Raw genomic sequence first — 14,606 nt, 5'->3', positions numbered from 1 at the left:
TTTAATTTAAACTTTCATCTGTAAATAAAATATTTTATACTTGACGCTTTATCTAAATTTCTAAATATACGAACTTATTTGGTGTTTTCGATGTGATTTTAAATTTATTTGCAAACAGCCCTATAAAATCATAACAATGTCAGCTGCAGTAGTAAAATATCTCTTTAGTGAACAAATACTTCTGTAACTATTTTTTTTATTTAACTGAATAATCAGTCAATTGATAGAAGCGAATCAAAAATTCCGCTACACGCAAAGTAGATAGATTTATTTTCGCTACGCCTCTGGTCATTTTGATAGACATGACTCAGTTAATTGAAACACAGACAGATGTTTTGAATTTTTCTCATTTTTTTTAACGCGTGATTAACGAACAACACATGCTCGTTTTTTTTTTTAGAAGAAATTGCGCTAATCAATAAATAGGATAGAAGTTAGAGGAACAAATCAAAACAAATTGGTTTCCTTGAAAACGACGCAAAACGTCGCGAAAAGGTTTGAGTAATAAAATAATATTTTCAAATATATTATTTCACTGCAATATGCAACTTATTTTACTAGCATTGTACAGTACTCATTAAAAAAATAAGGCTCACTGAATGAAAATACTTAGCTTTATATGAAATAAGTATTAATTTTTTATGATTTAATGAATTTATGTTATTAATTATTATTCCAAACTTACTTATTGCACAGAGTAAATGTAATTTAAAAAGACCTTTTATATCTAATATATAACTAACGACATTGATTAAATTTATTAATTAAAATGATTAAAATTAATTTAAACAGTGCTATTTTGTTCATATAATGTTTTATATTAAGATTAATGAATTATACCCGGAAAATTTTTCATTATGTACTTCTCAGCAGATACTATTTTATTACATTATTTATAAATTAGCAAAATCGGTGCAAAGTTTATCATTGTTGATCCAATTCTACCTACCCACTAGACGTGTCACAAATATTAAAATTTTAAATCAAAACAATATTTGGTAGAAGCGCTTGAGCCGCAAATAAACATTAAGTTGGCCTTTAACCTATAAGCTGCAGGTAATTACTATTTGACTCATAATATTAGTCATTCCAGAACGTCAAATACAAAACTTCAAGTATTTGCGACATAAGCATTTTAACAATTTGTAGCGCAATTATGCCCAAAATTCTACTTTATTTCCAATAACTAGAATCTAAAAACAAAAAATTTTGAAAATATAAAAAATCTGCTATAATTTTGAATATACAAGAAATAACTAAGTAAAATTGTTTTTACCGAATTAAGACGTAAATAATCAGTCATAATATATCTGTTAAAACAATACTTGCGGGTGAATTAGCAGTCCACACCAACCATTTTCGCATGATACTGGAAAGTGTTTTCACAATTTTAATCTCATATTTAGTCTATTGTGATAAGTATTCAAGGGTTTTAACCTTTTACCTTTTAAGTAATTTAAAATAAAAATGAAAGACTTTTTTATCAGAATGTATTTAATTATATTAATGACTACTTCTATCCACTTTACACTATTATTATTAGATTTGTCTATAATATATTAGTTATTAGTTACTTCTCTATATTATTGTATCAAGGTTTAGTTATTTTGGACTTATTATTTGTTACTGCATAACCTATCTGAATGGTTAATAAAGTTCTATTCTACTTAAAATCCAAATTCATAAATAATTTTATTTAATGGCATGTTGAGATCGGTCATCTGCCTCAAAAGTTGGGAGTCCTTATTATGAAAAATAAATTATTACTCAAATTGAAAACATGACATATAAGAACATTAACTGTTATAAAATAGAAGCATTAGAAGATCATGAGCGTCATGGAAAAGTTTAACGCTAATCACTAGAAGATTTCCCCACCAATGCGCTCGTTTTTGTGCCAAATTAGTGACAATTTTCCATTGTTGGTTGAATATGTTCTTTGCCTATTATATTTTACTTATCTATAGTTACTAAAGTCTACTGTTGGACCTGTCGAGGGTAAGACATGTTGTAATTAGCTGCCTGTAATTGAACTGAAGTGGCTTTTACTTGATGAAAATCCATTTAACAAAATAAATAATTACATACATAGGAGAACCCAGTGAAAAAGTTTCAAAATATTTGTCAAAATGTGGTTTAAAAATCGCTTTCAGAACTAACAACACAATAGGAAAATTTTTAAGAACAATGAAACGAAATGTCCAAAATCTCAAAAATCATGTGACTACAGGTTGAAATGCGGATCTTATCTTAAAATTTATACTGGACAAACAGGTAGATCAGAACATAGAACAGTGTTTAAGAACAATGGTTTAAAAATATTTTCCAGCTTCTGCCATTGCTAATCTTATATAACATTCTCAGTACAAGATTTTCCTTGATTTCAGACTGAATTAAATCTCATATTTAGTCTATTGTGATAAGTATTCAAGGATTTTAACCTTTTACCTTTTAAGTAATTTAAAATAAAAATGAAAGACTTTTTTATCAGAATGTATTTAATTATACTAATGACTACTTCTATCCACTTTACACTATTATTATTAGATTTGTCTATAATATATTAGTTATTAGTTACTTCTCTATAGTATTGTATCAAGGTTTAGTTATTTTGGACTTATTATTTGTTACTGCATAACCTATCTGAATGGTTAATAAAGTTCTATTCTACTTAAAATCCAAATTCATAAATAATTTTATTTAATGGCATGGTGAGATCGGTCATCTGCCTCAAAAGTTGGGAGTCCTTATTATGAAAAATAAATTATTACTCAAATTGAAAACATGACATATAAGAACATTAACTGTTATAAAATAGAAGCATTAGAAGATCATGAGCGTCATGGAAAAGTTTAACGCTAATCACTAGAAGATTTCCATTGTTGGTTGAATATGTTCTTTGCCTATTATATTTTAGTTATCTATAGTTACTAAAGTCTACTGTTGGACCTGTCGAGGGTAAGACATGTTGTAATTAGCTGCCTGTAATTGAACTGAGGTGGCTTTTACTTGATGAAAATCCATTTAACAAAATAAATAATTACATACATAGGAGAACCCAGTGAAAAAGTTTCAAAATATTTGTCAAAATGTGGTTTAAAAATCGCTTTCGGAACTAACAACACAATAGGAAAATTTTTAAGAACAATGAAACGAAATGTCCAAAATCTCAAAAATCATGTGACTACAGGTTGAAATGCGGATCTTATCTTAAAATTTATATTGGACAAACAGGTAGATCAGAACATAGAAGAGTGTTTAAGAACAACGGTCTAGATTCTAATTATGCTACACACTTAAACACAGAGAAGCACAATTTTGATATTTTACATACAGCCACCAAAAGTAGAAAATTAAATTTATTGGAAGTCCTTTATTGAACTTAAATTCTAAAAGTAGCAGGTAGTTTGCAAATATTACATTTGATAAAGACACGGTGTTGTCGAAACAATTGTCATGTGAAAATACATAATTTCGTGAAAATCTGAACTTTTAGTTCTTATTTATTTAGCTGCCTGCAAGTTAGCCTTGTTTTAAATAAATAAACAAATCAATAAAAACTATCATTAGTCATTATTACTGCGTTATTTGCCGCGCGTTTGTGTACACATTTTTTAAAGGCCACCACATAAACTTAAATAAAGAATCTAGGTGGCGCGTACGTAGCGCCCTAATTTTTTTACCTGTTTCACGCAAATAATACGACTTGATCATACCGAATGACTCAAGTAAAGTTGTTAATTGAATAACTTCCCGATCACTAATTTGTTTTGCGATAAGTTTGTACAAATAGTGAAACACGTTTTCAAAAATTTATCAATTATCGACAGTTTGTAATGAAGCGATAATGAATGACGTTCTGTCGAGTCTCTTCTTTCCCGGCAAAATTTAAATCGTCTGGTACGCCACCGTCTGACGTAACCGTAACGCTCTTTTAATTTGACGTTGAGAAACCTGCGATAAATTAACCGCAGAAATGGCGGACTATAATATTTTGAACTTACTTCTAAAAAGTTAGTCAATGTGTTGTTAACAAACTATTTCGTATCAAACGAACGATTTTTTGCTAAAACGAATTATCGAATTTTGAAGTGTAAACCGCGCTGAAACGAAAAAGAAATGTTTACATAAATCCACAAACCAATTTACGAAAAATAAGAAGCCAGAGGTAAAAATTTAACTAAAATTGTGTTTTTTTTTATACTATAAAGATATTGGACAGACATTTAATGTGAACATTTTATGAAAGCTCACTTTATCCGTTATTTCTGCTTTTTCGCGTAAATTGTGTAATTTTTAATGTACAGTGTGTCCGATTTTTTATGGTTTTACGGTGTACCTCCCCCTAAGCTAGCAATTCCGTAGTTATTTTTGATATATAAACCAAACTTGTTATTTTTTTATTGGGCTTGTTGTAAGCTTTTCAAATATATGTTTTGTATTTTATTTCAAATACAAAACATATATCTTTAATTTTAAATGTTTTATGAGTAGGTCATGCAAAATGGTGTTCATTCTAATATACCGTATTTCTGAAACAGTCATGGCATTTCGTAATTACTATTTTCATTTCTGCCTCCTCTTCCTTCTGCTATGGCTTATTTTAACCCAAAATGTAACAATTATAAGGAATTCGATATGGTAATAATGTAATTTATGTAATAAAATCTGTATTTTCGATGGCCTGATCATAAAAAAAAAATTAAAGACTTATGCTTTGTATTTGAGAGATCGCTAATGTTTTATACATTTGTGCAAAGAAAGCCGCACAAGATTGACAAAACTATCAAAATGGGACACACTGTATATTCCGACGAAATAGGTACTCAACGGAAATTCTTTTAATCGGCAAATAATTTCAGGAAATAAAAACCTATATCTAAAATGGTGATTAGAAAATTTTGAAAATGATTTTTAAACTTCGTAATCGTTCCAAATACTGCACCTCTTCTAAGATTGGACCAGAAATAAGAAGAGAAAAAAAATTGAACCAAGAACTTCAAAAAACACTGTCGTTTCTCAATTTCTAAAAAAATTGAAACAATGTGCTTGTAAAAATGGAGATTTAATTTAAATCATTGTATGTTTTAAATGACTTATCCGATTTCACCAAACTCAGGTTTGGTTTAGAGAGAAATGAATCTTCAAATGTTGTAAATGGGACACTACAGTTTTATATATTTATGAGTTTCAGATTTATTATTATTATTATTCTGATATGGAAACAAAAATCTATTTCTTTAAATTAAGGTACCAAAAAAAAGTTAGATTGGAAGAACTTCAAAAAAATCTAGGTTTGCACAAGTTTTTCCAATAAAATTATTAGATATTTTGAAAAATAGCCTTTTTTTTAATAAAAAATAAAAATGTTGAAGGGCAATTATTTAAAAACTATCCCATGATCAAAATGTTGCTAAAACTCATTAATAAAAATGTTCGCAGACACGGACTTCAGTCAAATAAAAAATACAAAGGAAAAAAGAAAAACCTATGCTGTATGAAATGAGACTTCAAATACGAATTTTTGCTCATCGGTTTCGAGTGTCCGGCAGTTTAGTAAATGAAATCGTACAGTAGAGAATCGTCGTAATTAATGAGCTTTAAATAAACCGGAACTGTGGGTAGGTAGCGATTTACTCCCACGAGAAAAATATCACCGGTGACTAACTCGTAACCATTTCTTCAACGGTTCTCAATTAATCGATAAAGCGAAACATATGATAACACCTTCAAAGTGTGAGAAATCCCCATTAATAAGACCGAAATTGACCAACTTTGCATTTTTAATTAATTACTTTTATTCATAACTTAATTTCGTAAACGTATTTGTAATTTTCCGCAAGCATTTATCTTATTTCTTTTTCAAAATTCTATTTTTATTTACATATCAACGCAGGACACTTCTGGAGAAGGAAATGCGACAAACAAACGTGTAACAAAAAATTAAAATTTATCTCCATTAAAGTTTTACTGGACAATAAAATTAATTCTGACGCGATCGATATAATTGTGTGTTTGAAAAAAACGTGCAACACGATAGTATATTGTGTTAATAATTACTAATAAAACAATAATTTATAACCTCCCAAAACAATAATTTGTTATTTAACTGATTCTCGTATGATGCCATAACAATTTAAATATCTACATATTTAATTTGTCAAAAAAAAAACTGCAAAGCAAATAAACATATTTGTTGGAAGTTCGTCATTAATTAAACTATTACAAAAATATATGCGAACAAAGTAGGGCCCGAAATGGAGTCAAATAGCAGATTCGATTCACCAAGGATGTTTCGTGGAATCCTATACTCGGACCAGGAAATAAATTAAAAATCACCTTGATGAATCCAAACGCACAGATATCGAATGCAAATTCGTTTTAATCGCGATCAGTCGAGTTTATAGGGCGATTGACAATTCGCCGCTAAAATTGTAAGCCCACAACGCCTTTACATCAATTAAGGCAGATTGAAATATTTAATATTTGAATAGGCATGATTTCGGTAGTCAAATCTGTGAAAAAAATACGACTAATGAAAATCCTAAGTATTAATCATAGCATAGCTTCAAATTCTACGATCAGGATTATTGTATGTTTTAATAAGTTTTATTATACCTAAACCTTAGGAATTCTCCAGGCGTTGTTTAATTAGTATTTAAGTTGTTGATCAATGAAATGAGATAATTTTTGACGAGATAGAACATCACATCAAATAAAATAATACCATTTTTTCCAAATTCAAGGGTTAAGAATTACGATAGTCATGTAGGAGGAAAAAATTGGCAAAATATTTTTAATGAAGGATCATAGATTTTCTTAAGATGAAACTATGCGGAAATTTTCCACGCAACGTTGTTGAGCGCTACCGTATCAAAATACTAATTATCTCGTTAGTCATTTAACTCAAGTGCTCAAATTCATTGCCGGCAATTATTCTTTTGTCATCGGCCAACAATGATGTCTGCGTAGTGCGAGTCTGAAGCGATTTTAAATAATTGTAATTTATACTGCGGCAGATGTGACATTGGCTCGAAGCAATCTGATTGAATACCAAAATTGCCAAGGGGGCATTTACTGTGCGCAAGGCTTATGAAAGTGTTTTAATGTCAGTTTAATCACTTGGTGTGTGTCTATTTATTTTCTTCATTTTAGAACCTTGCGAAAACATATTTATGAATGAAATTTCGAAAGTTTTACTTATGTTTATTTGTAAACATATATCGAAATATAAAACGTCAAAGTTTATATATTTGTTCAAAAGTTTGATCTATTTAGTGTTACTTTATGGCGAATTATAGTTTACTTGTAATTTATATTTATCAAACACAGAGCATTTGACATCATGCATATGTTACAAATTACGAACACTAATTTTCAAAAATAAATTTCCAAGAAAAAATTAAAATTTTCATTAGAAGATTAATCAGTCACAGTAATATATAAACTTAAAAATAAAATAAAATTTTGTGAAAAAATAAAGCGAAAGGCTAGAAATAGAATAGATGCTACATTATGGAATTTAACTATTTAATTATGATTATTTAAGTCAAAACTAAAATAAGTATAGAGGTCCCTAATGGAAAAAAAGTAGTATGCATAAAACCAATATGGCTGTTCAAAAATGTACGGATATGTAGACTGCTCTTTCTTAAAGGGTCTGCTCAGAGGCTGTAGAGGATCCCGTATATTGCCACAATAACTTAAACGATTTCGTTTTTCACAAAAAAAAAATATAAATGTGGTTTGAATGATGATGCACATCGAGACATGGAAGTCTTAATAAATTAAGTGGTTCAATTAATTAACCACTCTAAAATTAGCAAACTGGCATTGATTTTTTCGTCTGGAAAATAAAATTACACAGAATCTGTATCCCGCGAATAGTCTGCTTGGTTTTCTTTTGTAAGTTTTGTCCTTAGTATAATATAAAGTACATACGCTAAGCTCAAATGCGACACACACGATATATTTCAGGAAATATTGGCCAATTGCAAAGCAAAATCTAATTCCATATCTTTGAAATCACCTGTAACTTCCAGGTAATAAAATTGTAATTTTTAAGTGTTAAATGAAATGATTCTAAAACTATTAGTGCAGTAGCGGACCAGTCCAGTTGGTATTACTTCCTATCTATCTGTTCTTTTTGATAAGGTTATGTGCTATCGAATAAAATACGTATTCTGCAGAACATTGTGGTTATCATCGCTATCATATATAACAAAAAAAAAGAACCAATACTAAAACAGCTGTAATTTTTGACACTCGATCAAAGATTGCTTCTCCAACGTTCCACTACGCTAAATTGTGATTGGGGTGGGTTTATTTTTGTTTGTACGTATTTATTAATTTATAAAGGGAATCCTCGTCGTTTACATCAAATTAAGAACGGCTTATTGATTAAACATGAGCTGACGATATTAGTTTTTAGTAATTAAGGCCAAGTGCATTTCGGTATATACATCATTTTCTATTTTAAGCAATGCTTAGATAGTTTCGCAAAAATTATCTATCGTAGAAAATTTTAGATATGTATATGGGATTCAGCAAAACGCATTTGAATATTGGTTCGTTGCTTTAAAGTTTGCTCTTTCAGTCAATCTTAACCCTAACCAGAAATCATTAAAATCTTTAGAATGAAAGATACCAAAAAACACTGCTCTTTGAAATAGTGCAAAAAAAATGAAGGCATAAGTATTTAAAATATTAGAAATTAAACCACTACTACTTTAAAAGCTTTTTTAAAATATTTTCTTATAATGGCGTTCTAAATGAGAGTTTTTTTGCCTTTTTATCAATTTCCTTTATGAAATTTACTTGCCTGTGAGATTTTTCTGGCAAACGCTTGTAAATTTCGCAAAACAGAAGACGATTAAACCAAAATCATAAGCCTAATGCGACGGTACGTGCGAATAGCAATTAATAACGAATATTCGACGTAACGATTACGTTTTCCGTTTCGGAATTTGCGCGTACACAACTCGAAATAATTACCATATCCGCCCTGTCATTTAATAGCGAAACTTTGACCGAAACCTACAAATCGCAACCTTCGCTACGAATTTTTCGCGCGGTTCGAGGATTTGCGACATTTTCCACCAATTTGGTCGCAAAAAAGGTGCGGTTTCCGCATCGGCGCCCAAATATTACGATAAACTGATTTCTCTTTTGCGAAAAATTACGAAACCGCTCTCCGGTCACACGGCGCGATCTTCCTAGCGATGTGAGACTAACTAATAAGAAAAATTTACTTACCAAGGCACTGCTGTCGCTCGGCGCAGACCCAGTCACCCCGAAACAAACGAAAAGCGCGACGGAAACGCCAAAAAACAACGGAACGAAGCAACGCATGATGAGTCGCGAAGGTTTTTCGAAAAAACTAACAAATTTCGAGTGCGTCGATTGCCCTTATCGCCCGCTTATCTCTGGTAAACGATTAACCTGCGATAAGATATGACTCACGGACGGGGGGGAGTGGCGTTGCGATCGTCGGTATTTTCGCGCACCATGCAGCAGTACTTCCGATCCGGCAGGATTCTTTTTACGGTCGGTCGTTCGCAGTACTGTCAGCAGGAGTGAGAGAATACATGAAAACGACCTTTGTTATGGCGCGAGCGGCGAACGACTGAAGCGCGTTAAGTTCGCAGGACCGCGTTTATATCGTTTTCCTATCGAGCTTTTCGCGACCTACCGCAACGTTGTAGCAGACGCAAAAGCTCCGAGGCTCTTAAAGTTGGAGCGAACCGATGAGTCTTCTGTAGTTCCTATAAAATATTAAAAAATATATAAAAAATATGTATTATTATGCCTTATTAAACTCTATGGCTTCTTCAGTTATTTCACAAATTATAAATATCGCATCTATAGTAAATATATTATTTTCAAAACCTTGCTGCTCTTCATATCCCATTAGACTTTACTTCTTCTAAAATTTCAGTAAATACTTTCATGCCTCGATAATTTTAGGGATCGTTTTTTTTTGTTTTTTTTTTTGAAAGTGGTATCAAAGTGGGCTCTTTCCATTCGAATTGTATATTTTTTACCTTTAGAATTTTATTTATATTATTTTTATTTTTTATTTTATCATTTCGTTTGTTATTTCGTCGATGCCTGGGATTTTTCTGTTCTTAAACTTGGCTGTCATTGATTGTACTTTGTGCGTTTTCTTGATGTTTTTATCATCAGGGTGTAATTTATGTGCTGGTACGTTACATTATGTTAAACTATAAAGTTTTGTTAAGTGTCTTTCCCATTCGTCAACCGTGATTTTTGTGTTTTGTATGTGTTTATTGATTTGTTTATATTTCTCAGTAGATTCCATATTTTCATCTGTCCCCCGTGCAGGCCATGTTCCATATCCTTCGAGAACTTCTTCCAGTGTTTTCTTTTGATTTTTAGAATATTTTCGTTGACTTTTCCTAGAGCTTTATAAATATTATACGTTATTGCATTAGATCTGTATTGCAGATACGATTTTCTATACTCTTCGGCTAAGATCTTGACAACTTCGTGTCTGGACCAAGATTTTGTGTTTGTTCTTCCTCCTTTGTCGTTTGTTAGTGATTCTATATTCAATTTGCTTTCCTCTAAATATCTAATGTCCTGCATTCTTGTCAGATGAATATTTTTGTTTGTAATTACGTAGTCTATAGTTGATTTATGTGTATTTTCGAATGTATACTTATCTTGTGGTTTATCTGGGTAGAAGGTGTTGTCAGTTCTAAGTTCGTTTTGTATCATTTTTTCGCCACTCTCATTAATTGTTTCTTCGTTATCGATTTTTGATACCAGGAATAACTTCATCGCCAATTCATGCATTGAAATCCCCCAAGATTATTATTTCGGCCTCATTGGGTATATCGTCTAAGACTGTTTGCTGCTGTCGGGTGCGTAGATACTTATCATATGCGTTGCTTTTCATTTTTGATGTTGCTCTGTCAATTTTATCCTCGCCGCTGTATGTAAGAATGTAGTTTCCATATTTGCTGTTGCCTTTGCCCCTCTTTTTAGTATTGTTATTTGAAGTATGATTTCTTGGTCTTTATTATTAAATGATGTAAAGTAAATACATTTGGACACTAGACTGCTAAAACTGGTAAGCTTGCGTAATTGATATATATATTTACAGTAAAATATTAATAAAGAATAAAACATTATTAGGATATTAAAAGAATAATTTATTTCTTGACTCTTTTACTGATGAAGGCAAATTTACAAAGTAAAAACAAAAATGTATATTAGGTTAATGAGCACATCCATGCCCCTTAGCGTTAGGTTGGTTTTGATGTTTCTCATTTGGTTTTTAATTCTTCCCTTCAGTGTTTTGAACGGACGTACAAATTGAATTGAAAGATCCGCACAACAAAACAGCCGACGGCATTTTGTTAGTTTTAATCAGTTTCGGTTACGCTGTTGCCAAGTTTAGACACTGAGTTTAACACTCCAGTGTCTAAACCTGCTAGGATTTGTGAACGTAAAGAACCTTGCAGATTTCAACCCCTTAATGTCAATAACAATCAGTAAATATGTTGTCGGGATCCATGGGCCAGCGGCCGTTCTGCACGTTAGATGACGTTGCTGTGCATTTACTTAACTCTTCTTATGTCAGTGAATTTCAATGTTTCTAGTTCATTCTCCAACTTCCTTTCGACAAGACCGGTACCAAATATCACTTACCATTATTATATTAGTGAAAACTATGGAAAAGTTTGATGTTCTTACATTGCATTACATTCCTATTTCTAATACATTTTCTTTTTTTTATATTCAATTAAGCTTGTAGTTTATAACACTATGGCTTCTTCAAAACTAACTTTGGACTTTTGGATGACCTATAAATATTAAAAAGTAATCGTATTTTATGATAGTTGGAACTGTTAAAACTGAAAGCGAAGAATTGTTGAAACGTCTTTTCGTTAAACTTAACAAATTTAAAGGTCTATCATTGTTTTCCTTTGGTCCGCCACAATTTTTCTACATAAAATCACTCCCATTTCTCAAATTCAAAGATAATGAAGAAAACACTTCTGCTTAATTTTAAAAATTAACCACATTAATCATTACATTTTGTTTTACAAATAAAATATTAAGTATACTCCACTCCATTCTAGAATGAAGTTTATCTTTTTTGAAAATTTATTCATTATATGATCAACATGTACATGAAGTGTAAATAGATAAGCTTTATTGTTGTGTATACTGCATCCTTATATAACAGCAATCTTTCTATACAAATAAATTTTCGACAGTTATCTCAGAAGTATGTAGAAACTTGTGAAGAGAAAATAAAAGCGTTTATCAAAAGTAGATCTTTCATTCATGGTTTTGTTTTGTAAGTTGTGAGACTTCGTAAATGAATTAATATTTCATCGCAAATTTCTTTAGCATTTTAATAACCAATTCAATCTCTAAAATATACCATAACCATTATTACGTGTTTTAGGAAAATTCTTCTAAGTGTGTGTGACGCCATAATAGCGTATTGTAGACCTAAACCTAGCGGGTAAGCTGACGTTTGAAGTGACACATTATTCGCAGAGGTATCTTGCATATATTATAAAATTAATTGTCAAAGATACAAGGGAATGTACTTTCACCGATTGTCCACACTTCTTCACAGTTCTGCTGAATTACTAATGTATGTAATGTAATATTTTTTAAAAAACACTGTGTTCAATATGAATATATCAAAAGCAGTGAAAGTTCCTAATAGTTTCGAAGATATTAGGAACAGATCGAAATGTTTGAAAACAATTTTATTGTCAGCTTTTAATTTTTTCGTCATTTTATTGGAGCTGTCAATGACTTTGAATTCTGTTTGGTTTCTTTCCGTTTTTAACTTTCTGAGCATAGTGCCTCAAACAAAAGATAAAATGAAAGTATGAATGAAAATACTAACTACACTACATTTTTTTACCTTTTAATCGGCATGAAATATTATTGGAGTGAAGACAGTTTCAGACGAAATGGAAATCGCCAATACATTTAATGAATACTGTTTAAATAGTATTACAGAGATTGTATACAGTATCCCACAATTCGATGACAGAAAATATCATTGCAGCCACACCTACATATACGGAGTTTTCTAAATTTGAAACACTGTCACACTCCAATGTAAAAAAAATATGTTTATAGTATAGTAAATACTTCACTTTCTACCGGAGCATGGAGAATTTAGACCGATAAACACTGTTCCGGTTTATGAAAAAATATTGGAAATGGAAATTCGTCGTTGCATTCTGCGATAACAATGACATTTTAGTATCCAATCAGTCTGGTTTCCTTCATCAACATTCGTGTGAGTCTGTGATAGTTCATACATGTGACAATTTTCTCAAAGCTGTTGATAGTAACAATTTTATTTTGGCTGTGTTCTTGGATTTTAGGAGCGCTTTCGAAACTGTTGATAGGTTTACGTTGTTAAGAAAAATGGAGAAGCTAAGCACACGAGGTTCAATTGATACTGTCGAGACAATGTATGGAGTGCCGCAAGGAACTGTACTGGGGTCTCTATTATTTCTATTGTATGTTAATGACATAGTTAATGTAATTAACTATAGTAAAATCGAATTATTCGCAGATTATACAATGTTATACATAGTTTGTAGTGACATAGATCAGATAAAATGAATACATGAATGGTTATGTAAACACAAAGTTAATATTAACACGTCAAAGTCTAAATTTTGTAGTTTCGGGAAAAAATTGAGTACTGTTAATATAGAAAACATAAAAATTAACATAAATAATGACATGCTAGTACACGAAAATAAAATTAAGTACCTTAGAGTCATGTTAGACTCACAACTAACGCTACGACGGCATGCTGATTACGTAATGGGAAAATTCTCACAAAAAGTACGCTTTATATGTAGAATAGGCCATAGTATTTCCATGTGCATCAAATACCTTTTATATAACAGCATTGCGGCACCTCATCTCAAATTTTGCTCCACACTCCTGTATAACTTACCGAACTATAAGATAAATGAGTTTCAAGTAATTCAAAATAGAGGATTAAGATCGATCTTAAGGTGTAACAGATACACTCCTGTAAACCTTATGTCAAATGTTGTTAATGTCATGACTGTTAAACAAGGAATTATTTATGATGCAAATATTTTTATGTATAAGTTAAGAAATAAACTATTACCTGATTACATCTGTGATAAAGTAAAATATTTTAGCAGCGTGCATATTTACTATACGTGAAACCAAATGACAAATTCTATTCTGTAAAAGGGTCTCTCCGAAAATAACATTCTGCCAAATATATGTGATGTCTAAATTTTAAGTATAAATCACTGTTTCATCTTAATTTTGCCTATATGTTGATTTTTGGTTATAGTTATGTTGTTTGTTGGTTTTGATTGTCCATGCATTTTGTAAAACTCTGTAAACAATTGTTTTTGTATGTAGCATCCCAAGCTAATAAAGAAAAACAATATTGTATCTACCGTGCATCATTATCAACGACATGGATAAGCTGTTGCGGTTTCTTCAAGACCACTCACCGAAAAATGGTGCGGAAATTCGAACAGGAAATGTGTCGGCTACGCGTCGCCTACAGGTTTTTCATTGTACGTAACTATATGTATCAAAAT

The 14,606-nt window shown here is 31.0% G+C and overlaps 2 protein-coding genes across 11 annotated transcripts in view; one reads left to right on the top strand and one right to left on the bottom strand.

The window, feature by feature from the left end:
* Positions 1 to 9,617, bottom strand: part of LOC132696024 (matrix metalloproteinase-14) — a 33,714-nt gene extending 24,097 nt beyond the window's left edge. For all 10 annotated transcript variants that reach the window (XR_009617979.1, XR_009617980.1, XR_009617981.1 and 7 more), the window contains exon 1: positions 9,256 to 9,617. Coding sequence is in view for 7 of the 10 variants with exons in the window: in XM_060660549.1 (XP_060516532.1) it covers positions 9,256 to 9,351 (96 nt within the window). In the remaining 3 variants the exon portion in view is untranslated. The remainder of the gene's footprint in view (positions 1 to 9,255) is intronic.
* Positions 1 to 14,606, top strand: part of LOC132696026 (protein Wnt-11b-1-like) — a 63,154-nt gene that overhangs the window by 13,261 nt on the left and 35,287 nt on the right. The window lies entirely within an intron of this gene.

Source organism: Cylas formicarius, unplaced genomic scaffold, assembly GCF_029955315.1.
Source record: "Cylas formicarius isolate icCylForm1 unplaced genomic scaffold, icCylForm1.1 PGA_scaffold_1__22_contigs__length_36826433, whole genome shotgun sequence".
Taxonomy (NCBI): domain Eukaryota; kingdom Metazoa; phylum Arthropoda; class Insecta; order Coleoptera; family Brentidae; genus Cylas; species Cylas formicarius.
The sequence above is the reverse complement of the archived record's forward strand: the minus strand, read 5'-3'. Positions and strand labels throughout refer to the sequence as shown.